This window comes from Cotesia typhae, unplaced genomic scaffold (genome assembly GCF_013202065.1).
Source record: "Cotesia typhae breed Kobodo isofemale line unplaced genomic scaffold, CoteBio_Ctyphae contig_20, whole genome shotgun sequence".
NCBI lineage: Eukaryota > Metazoa > Arthropoda > Insecta > Hymenoptera > Braconidae > Cotesia > Cotesia typhae.
Genome location: NW_027423725.1, coordinates 1,827,524 through 1,837,639, shown reverse-complemented (window position 1 = coordinate 1,837,639; position 10,116 = coordinate 1,827,524). Strand labels below are relative to the sequence as shown.

The following is a 10,116-nucleotide window of genomic DNA, read 5'->3' as shown; positions in this document are numbered from 1 at the left end:
CGGAATCGGATCGTCAGCTCTAATGTATGATGTAAATATGCGGGCCAGATGGAGGTGGGTAGAAGTAAACTTCTTCCACCAAAAGACATTAATGCCGTCTGGTCCCGGGCAGCCCAATTTTTGCTGCCATTTAGAGCTGAACGAACTTCATCCACACTGACTGCAGGGCTCTTTCATCAGCATTCTGTCGACGGTGTTCCCGACAGAATACTTTGAAGTCGTGCAGAGCTGGAGTGTTGGCGTTCACGTTTGGTTGATCTCCATACAACTCAGTCCAAAAGCTTCCACTCCACTTATTATTATTATTATTATTATTATTATTATTATTATTATTATTATTATTATCATTATTATTGTTAATATGATGGATACTATCTATGATGTACTGTATTACTGGATCGTTAACTGAATTAAAAATCTTATAAACTCCAATACTATGAATGCCATTGAAAGTTTCACAAATTTTAAACTGTTTTTTATGGCGTATAATAAAATTTCGTAGAGGTCCTTCCGGTAAAGCTTGAGCTTTTGAATTAAATTTTAAATGCTCCCAATGTCCACTCATGATTTGAGTTTCAATATTGGTTGTTCCATTGACACTACCAACTATTTTCCCGTTAAGGGGGATAGCCACTGTGACGCTGGAAAAAATAGGCAATTTTCGGGAATTTTTTTTACTAGGATAATAAAGGAATTTGGGGATCGGGTTTTTTTTTGTTTTATAAAGTATATGTTGAGGATAATTCTCCTAAATTTTTATTCAAAAATATTTTGTTATCACAAAGTTATAAACATTTTTGTAGAGCACCAAAAAAATTTCCCCCTCCATTGCCGGTACTGTAACTCAAAAACGGATTATCTGAAACAAAAAAACCAAACGGCATTTTAATCTATAGGAATGTCGCTATCGTCGCACGTAGGGGATTTTGAAAATTTTGATTTGAGAAAAAATGGCGCCATATTGAAAATTTTTTCGTCTTTTTTCTCATTTTTTGGACTCAAACAGCCTTAAAAATCTTAAAAATTAAAATTTTCAAAATCCCCTACGTGCGACATATAGCCACTAAGTAGACGAATACGGGGAAACAAAAAAATTGAGAATCGGTTCATATTTACGAAAGTTACAGTACCGGAAAGTTTGAAAAAGTCGTTTTGAGAAAAACGCGAGTAAAGTTTTAAGAAGATTCTCGCAACTTTAAAATCTAGTCTTTCACAAAATATTCATACTCACATCAAACTATCAAGTCCTGGGCCATATGAGGGTTCTTCCTCCTTATCTTTAGTATTGACCTTGACTTTTTTATTTTTTTACTGGCCGTTTCCATGCGGCTTTCAGCAGCTTTAACCCGAGTAGCGTCGCGCTCAGCGCAGTATGAGTAGAGTGTTGGTCCTACTTTAACATCGAGATTCTCTAATATCTTCAGAGTTGCTAGAGCCCCATCATTGAATGTAATTGTTGAAATATATAAAGCTATTTCAACAATAAGGGAATAAGAAGAATTTGTTTTTGGGGCGAGCTGCCACACTAATGCATTGAAGCTTTCATTATTATTTTGTGTAAACCCACCGACACATCGTTCCAATAACTCTGGATTCGATAGATCTTCATAAATCGGTATTAAAGCTTCCGCAATATCTGCAGGAAGTGGTGGTTTTTCAACTAATGAGTCCAAAGTATTTGTTGCCACAGCTTTTTGAAATTGACACCACGAATTTGCACCTTCAGGACAAAGAAAATGCTGCGGATCTTCGGGTGATGAAAACTTGTGATAAAATGTTTGCCAAATAGCATTATACATCTCATCAACATCATTAGAATGACGTCTGATTGCTAAACCATAATACTTTGTAAATTCATTAATTGCTTTGTCCGTTAATCGACCTTTCCCACCTAAACTTTTCTGTGTATTTTCTTCTTTTCCTGTTTTTGTCTTCTTGTTAGTTCGTTGCTTCTTCAAAGCCCTTAGTCGACTGCCCATTCGTTTTTGCACGTGATTAATACATTCCTTTTTTTTTTTTATCTTCACCATGTCCCCATACGGTTTAGCATCACAAATATTTTTATACGTTTTAGTGTCACCATCACCTATATAGTTTACATACTTAACGTTATGTAATAACTCTGATCGCATAAACATCTCTTTTATTCCATCTACCTCCATTTGTCCAGAAGAATTTTCATGGTTTATTGGACAGTCTAGAGCATGGTCTTGCATAAATTGATCGTATTCAGCTGTTCCTTTTTTGAGCTCATTAGCGCACACATCTTACAATAACTGGATTTCATACTTACATCTACGATTTTGCCAGTGAAGTAACCAATTAGAGAAGATATACCAAATGAAGATTTAAACCCTCTTTTCTTCCAACTACCGTCACCGGAGACAGAAATTCCAGGAATGTCATTGGATTTTAAATGCTTGCAGGTTTCTTGGATTTCTTCTTTAGCAGCTTTTTTCAACACTAAATCACAACAGTTTCTAGCTGCATTTCTGATTTGTGTGACCAGACGATCGTAAAAGCTATGGAACATTGGTCGTGGTAAATCCATGAAAGCACAAAATCTTTCAGGTCCAGATAACCCAATACCAATTATCCGCATTGCAAAGATGAAACGGCGATTAATTTCATACGCATTCTTGATGAGTGGACATGAATTTATCAAAACTGGATCACATTTTTGCAATTCACAACTAGTTTAAAACCTAATCCTCGAATACTTGTCTCAGTAAAGTTTACATCACCACCACACTTTTTACACGATACACAGCCACTTAGTAAATTAAATATCGAAAAAAATTTATAATTTTGTAGCTAATACTCGAATCAATTGTACAATCAGATTTTTGTGATAATTTCCTCTTGGAAGCACTATCACGTCGTTGAGAGCCAGTATTTTTTCAGTTTCATATCTGTTGAGCGGTCGATTAAATTTTTTCCTGTCGTTTGGCAGTTTTCTTTCGTTTTTAATAACTTTACTTTGTTTACGATCCATTATTTAACAAATTTTTTTGTTAAATAAACAAAAAAAAAAAGATCAGAAGATTTAAAAAAATAAGTAAGTAAACAATAACGAGTACACTAAGAAACTCAATAAATTAAAGAACGAGTGTGTATTCATACAAAACAACTAAACTATGAGGTACAGTATCTCAACAATAAGAAAAAATATACGTTAAAAGTCAAATAATTGTAACGGTTGACAATCGTGAGGGAAAACAATCGCCAACCCGTACGAATCAAAGACGGAGCGAGCAGGCGACGTTTTCGTCGAAGCGCCGCGCGTAAAACGGTCAATCGACGCGCTCTTATAAAAATGACTATAACTCGAAAACTATTCGGAATTTTTCTATAAAATTTGAAATACATAATTTTGAATATATAAACTTCAGTTTAATGAAAAAAAAAAAAAAATTTTTTTTCCGAAATTTTACAGTGGCTATCCCCCTTAATATCTTCAAAGGAAAAACAGCTATTTACCCACAATGGTCCAAATTTCTCTACATCATTCGTCAAATGAATCAATTGATGAATATTAATGCTAGCGAATCTTACTCCATACAAAATTTCGAAATGACTAACGAACTTGTTAATTAATTCAGCAGCCATTTCAATATCCTCAGATGAAACAATATCTTTATTCAATAAAGAAATAGCAGTGACGAATAGTAGATAATGGTTGTAATATTCTGCTTTCATGAACGTAGACATAATTACAGGAGAGTACTGATAACACCAAGCCTTTAGTTCAGATGCTTTCCATGATTTATACTTGGACAGATCTCGTGGTTGACGGTGGACAAAGTGTGGTGCTTTAATCTCAAGAATTTTTTTATCAATCAGATCTAAAACTGGTCGCAGAGAAAAAGGACAATCACTTAAAGAAGGATCTACCCAAAAATAAATGAGTTTCTTTGTGACTCCTTCATATAAAGCATGCATTGAGTCAATACCCGTGCCAGTTACGTAATTAGGCATTAATTTATGCAGGACACTGGGACCTTTAACTCCTTGAATAGTGTGTAAGTGTTTGGGAATTTTAGGGTTGTTCTTATTTATAATTGCTCGTCTTGCAAAATTAACAGTTTCATTCAGAGTGCGATAATCTACCACTGAAGTGTACCGATAGACTCGAATAAATTTTTGACTTGGAAGCTTTGTTCTTTCTGTCTTTATTTTACAGATTGAGCAACCATAGGTTCCGTTAAACTGTTGGAAGTTCAGAAAAACATACTTCGCCGGTAAATCACATGTACCATTTAACAATAGACCTCTTATAAGAATGTTTTGGTCAATGTGCGTCAAATAGAGGTTTATACCATTAAACAAAATTTTTAATTCCGGCTCAAAAGCATCAACAAATAAATGGGGTATAGGTTTATCTGTCCCAAACCACAGTCCCGCGAGAATAGTATTTTCTCTACGAATCCGCTTGTCATATGGAAGCTCATTTATCCGTAGATAGAACGGCCATACTGAAATTTGTGAGCTTTTAAACACCGGTACTCCATCAGTACTCCATGTGTACGATAATGAACCTGGATCAGAAAAAAAATCTTCGTGCTCGCGATATATCAAACCGTCTGAAATGTCTTTCAAGGTGTTATTGTCATTTTCATTGTTGTAAGGATTCTGGACTATAAAATTATAATTCTCTGCTCTATCCAAAATTAATCTGGTCTGTTCCACAATAGACAAAGTTACAAAATATCGAGCTTTTACTTCCTTTTCACAGACAAGACAGTCGTCAATTTTTTTTTCTAGAGTAGAGCCACATGCAGAACAAAAATATTTTTTTTGTGTCGAATTGCCTCGGTTGAAATATTTTTATAATAATATAAGTTTAATTTTTGTAAACTTTGAGGAGGACAGTGCATTGTTATGGCATCAAAAATATCATCGACACATGAATCAGAAAGATTATGCTTCAAAACCAAGCTCATCATAACCATCATACTCTCAGCAACTGTCAGAGGAGAACCTTCATAAACAGGGCTTTCATAAGAAGTATCATCATAATAAAAATCATCCCTATTATTATTATTATTATTATTATTATTATTATTATTATTGTTATTGTTGTTCATAATGTCATTTTCTGTTATTTCTTTATTTTCATTTATAATCTCGGATTCATCGCTGTCCTCAGCTTCTTCCTGTTCCGCAATTTCAAATAATTCATTGTCACTTTCTTCTTCATTTGAAGGTTCCTCAATTTCTTCTTCGTCTTCATCTGTTGTTACTTCGTCTTCATTTTCAATATCTTCTTCGTATTCGTCGCCAGGTATAATTATTTCTTTATTTTCTGGTCTTATAACTTCTTCATGCTCTTGTCTCACTATTTCTTCATTTACCTGTGCCATTATTTCTTCTTCATGTTGATCATCATCGTTTAAAGGGACAATTGCTTCAAAATTATTATTATTTTCGTTCGATATTGACGGAAATGCGGAATCCAATCTGAAATATTTAAAATATACATTACTTATATTAATTCTTATAGTTTTTCCCTTGGAATGATACTTTCACGAAAAAAATTAGATATAGCAAAAGTACTTTCTACCCCAATATTCGCTATTGATAATAAACTTACCTGTTTGTTTTATTTATATTTTTTTATTGTATTTGTGAATACATTGCGTGATAATCGTACACGTTTAAGAAATTTATTCTTACCACTTGTACTTAATTCTTCAAAACGTTTTCTCATTTTTTTAACGTTTCAAGAACCATTTAATAATTATATTAATTTGTATATTTATTTTGTTAGGTTAATAAGCACGTCAAAAAATACACTATAATAATATAAACAAGTATATTAATTAAAAAATAATTGTGTATATAATATATGTTTAAGTCTATTATCTTTTGTTTTACATTCAGTAGATAGCTAGCTGTCAAAGATATTTTCAGTTAATGACACTGATATAAATAAAATTTTACTTAAGATGAACAAAAAGTTTTCTTTAATTTACTGGATAAAGAGCAAAAATATCCAAACGCTGGAGTCCAATAAAATTCCTGTAGCATCTAGATATGAAGGAGCTACAGTAAAATTGAAGTTTCAAGATAATGAAAAGAAATCTAAATATCTTGATGCGAAGGTTGTTCGTATGAGCAGTAAGTGGTAGTAAAATGTATCTTTGTGATTTTCCAAGAATCTTCTTGGTTTTTTATCTTATAATTAAGTTGCTCTGAATTAAAAAAATTTTTTACTAGATTAAACAAAATTACAAACTTATTACCTTTTTTTTTTTTTTTTAATTGTACAATAAAGTTTAAGAAAAATTTGACATTGTACAAAAAAACACCTTCTAACACACTTGTATTAAAATATAAAAAGATCAAATGTATAGTGAAATCAAAAGAAGCTAAGTTTCAAGTTAGTCGATTCAGCGTGGAATAACTTTTTTAATATTGTCCAATTATAGATGATGATAAAGAATTAAACGAGCTACAGATTGACGAAGAAACTGGAGAAGTTATCGAGCCTTCACAGAAGGCTTTTTCAAAAACAGTTTTAGCTGAACGAGTTTCATTTCATGAGGAAAAAAAAGATTGTGAGAAGAAAAAAAAAATAGTTGAAAGAAAGCGTGAAGAAGATATAGTAAATAAAGAGTCGTTTTTACAAGAAGGACCAAAATCGAAAAAAGTTAAACTATCAAAAACTTTAAAAATAACGCTCCAGTGAAAAATGTTGATAAAGGACGAAGAGGCATTGCTACGATAGAAACTAAAGATCAATCATTTAATTTATTATTCGATGACCCATTGAAGATACACAAGTCTCAAGTATCTGTAGAAAATTCAACACCTGATACTCATCAAAATAAAGAAGAAGACGACGGGGAAGAAGAAGAAGAAATTCTGGATTCAATATCATCAAAAAACGTTTGTTGGATACCTGGTGGTTTGTGTATATTATTTCTTCATCAAATTTTTTTTATTCAAAAATTCTTACAAAGCTATTAAAATTATATCATGACTTTACAGTTTTATTAACAAATGCTTTCAATTAGTATAATGTCAATCAATAATATTGAACACTTAGATAATAATAATATTAATAATAATAATAGTAATAATAATTATTATTATTAATGAATAATAATACCCGGTTTACTATTTTTTTACAGTAACACCTGAGATTTTTGCTTTTTACAAGAATCTACTAGCATCGATGGAATATTCTTTGGACCCAGGACGTCATGATGTCATAAAAAAAGTATCAAATGTATAAATCTCATCTTTTACTGGATAATAATTAATAATTAAATTTTTATATCAAATTAATTTGATTAATTAATCATTTTCATAGCTGACCAAAGAAATTCTAACTAACTCTGCAGATAAGGTATAAAAACTATAAATTAAATTATAAAAATTAAATTATCATGATTATTGAAACAAACTTCGTAGATAAATCCTTTTTTTCATCAATTTGTTTCATTTTTTAGGTAGAAATATTTACTAATACTGGTTGCTACCTTCCTAAATCCATAATGGCAAGCATAGATCTACTCGATTCTCAAGAAAATGATTGGAAGAAGCTTTTGTCTAATATTTCAGTCCAAATGTTTGGGAACAAACTGAAATATATGTCTGTAAAAGGATATAGAGGGAATCTTGCTCTACATCCAAAAATTTGGCGAGCTCTTTTTAGTACATAGTCAATTCATTTTACTTTTATTTATTATAGTTTAAGAATTCATTTTTTATATTACAAAAATATCTTTTTTTAATTAAAATATTCATCTTGATCATTTTTACAGGCTTAATTAATGACAAAGCAGGAACTCAAATCACTCCAAAGGCGTTCAACCAAGTTCTCAATAAAGTATTTTCAAACAGAAAGACCAATATTACTAAAGTTTCTGCAATCATTGAGGAAAAAAAAGAAGACGGTGGAGATGAAGATGATGATAATTATGAAGATTTTGATAGAGAGTTATCAAATCACCAGTCCTTACCACCACGATATTTATCTCCTTCACCGAGCCTCGATAATGAGTCACGAACATCTTCACCAGCAAGAGTTGATAATCAAGAAAAATTCCAGAAATTTCCAGTGGACATTGAAGAAGTATCAACACAAGACAAATCAGCAACTGCTTCAAATTGCTACCAGAACTCATCGATGATTCCACCAACAGTTCCTTCCATTCATTCAATTATGTATACTCGAACACTGATGTCGACAGTCCCATCAGCAATCACTTCAAATAACTCGAATTCCCATTTTTATACTCAATCAATTATACCACCAATAGTTTCATCCGCTTACTCACATGAATATCCCAAAGTACTATTTATATGAAAATGAATAATAATTTTAACTCATTTTAAATTTCATCTATATTTCCAGAATCACACAGCTATAACATCTCTTCATCCCGACTTGTATCCTCAGCATCAGTCAACAAACCATTCCAATCTTTCAACAGCAAATAATCAGAATCAACCAAAAATCACTCCTAACGATTCAAGTTCATACTCTCACCATCAGCCAACAGTTCCATCAACAATTTCTTCAACTTACTCTAATCCAAATTTTCATACCCAACCAATGATACCACCAAGAGTTTCATCCACTTACTCACATCAATACCCCCAAGTATTATCTATACTCAAGTCACAAATAACCTTAATTTACTCCTAATTTTATCTATATTTCCAGAATCAAGCAACTGTGACATCTCTCCCCCCTCATCTGTATCCTCAGCATCGGTCAACAAATAATTCCAATCTTTCAACATCTAACTATCAGAATCAAATAGCAATCACATCTACCGACTCAAATTCATACTCTCAACATCAGCCAACCGTTCCATTAACAATTTCTTCAACTCACCCAAATCCACATTTTCATACCCCACCTATGATACCACCAAGAGTTTCATCCACTTACTCACATCAATATCCCGAAGTATTATCAATAGTCAAGTTAAAAATAGCCTTAACTCACGCTTAATTTCATCTATATTTCCAGAGGCAAGCAACTATGACATCTCTCCCCCCTCATTCTTTTCCTCAGCATCAATCAACAAAAAATTATAATCTTTCAACACCAAACAATCAGAATCAAACAACCATCACTCCTAACGATTCAAGTTCATACTCTCAGCATCAGCCAACAGTTCCGTCAACAATGTCTTCAACTTACTCAAATTCACATGTTCATTCCCAACCAATGACACCACCTAGAGCTCCGTCCACTTATTCACATCAATATCCCCAAGTATTATTTATAGTCAAATCAGAAATAACTCTATCTTACTTTTAATTTCATCTACCTTTCCAGAATCAAGCAACAATGACATCTCTTCACTCTCATTTGTATCCTCAGCATTCAATGAATTCATCAACAGCCTCATCTTCGCATTCAGATTCATATTTTTACAATCAACCCCAAAATGTTTTTCCCGGATATCATGATGCACCTCAACGGTATTCACACCAACAAAATTTTGATCGAAATTATACAAATATATAATTATTAGAAAAAGGTATTGGTTCTTGTTTAGATTGATCATTTATCTTCATCAGTTGTTTAATTCTAAATGTACTTATGTCCTTTATTTCTTTGCCTTATGATTATTTATTCATATAATAAAGAATACTCGTCAATGTATGGCCATATAGGCATAGATGCTTCGCGTTTTGTCCTTCTTCACTTTACTTTTTAAATAATTGTTCAATCAAATGTTATGATTGATATATTTTACATTATTTTTTTTACTACTGTCTATAACGATGGAATAGAAAAATAATTAAGTTAAGATAGAATGTTATTGCTGTGTGTTACTTGAAAAGAGATTAAAAAATATTCAAAGCTCAGTAAGTATGATTATTATTATTATTATTATTATTATTATTATTATTATTAATATATTTGTTAATATTATTATTGTTATTATTTTAAAAATTATTATTATTATTATTAGATTAAATCTGTTTTTAATCTAAAGGCAATTAAAACTGCGTAAAAAACATTAAAATTAGGACTGCTTTTGATCTATAGGCAACTAAAAGCCGCCGTATAAATATGTTTAAAAAGTCTGATTTTAGTCTTACAACAATCAAGAATAAATTAGATATTATATTAAAATTGGTCTA

General features: G+C 31.7%; 2 protein-coding genes across 2 annotated transcripts; one reads left to right on the top strand and one right to left on the bottom strand.

The window, feature by feature from the left end:
- Positions 1-624: 624 nt before the first annotated feature.
- Positions 625-2,659, bottom strand: LOC141538146 (uncharacterized). Its single transcript, XM_074259495.1, has 2 exons — positions 1,232-2,659; positions 625-859 (listed from the first exon to the last, which is right to left on the bottom strand). The coding sequence occupies exon 1, from the start codon at positions 2,214-2,216 to the stop codon at positions 1,233-1,235; it is 984 nt and encodes a 327-aa protein (XP_074115596.1). The 5' UTR covers positions 2,217-2,659; the 3' UTR covers positions 625-859; position 1,232.
- A 4,844-nt stretch (positions 2,660-7,503) lies between these two features.
- On the top strand, positions 7,504-9,743 carry LOC141538157 (uncharacterized). The gene is made up of 3 exons (XM_074259508.1): positions 7,504-7,662; positions 7,773-8,302; positions 8,366-9,743. Exons 1-3 carry the CDS (start codon positions 7,575-7,577, stop codon positions 8,657-8,659), a joined length of 912 nt encoding a protein of 303 aa, XP_074115609.1. The 5' UTR covers positions 7,504-7,574; the 3' UTR covers positions 8,660-9,743.
- The last annotated feature ends 373 nt before the right edge of the window (positions 9,744-10,116 follow it).

Coding starts and splice junctions, on each gene's coding strand:
- LOC141538146 (XM_074259495.1), bottom strand. CDS start 2,216: ATGCAAGACCATGCTCTAGACTGTCCAATAAACCATGAAAATTCTTCT.
- LOC141538157 (XM_074259508.1), top strand. CDS start 7,575: ATGTTTGGGAACAAACTGAAATATATGTCTGTAAAAGGATATAGAGGG. Junction 7,663..7,772: donor AATTTGGCGAGCTCTTTTTA/GTACATAGTCAA, acceptor TCATTTTTACAG/GCTTAATTAATGACAAAGCA. Junction 8,303..8,365: donor ACTCACATGAATATCCCAAA/GTACTATTTATA, acceptor CTATATTTCCAG/AATCACACAGCTATAACATC.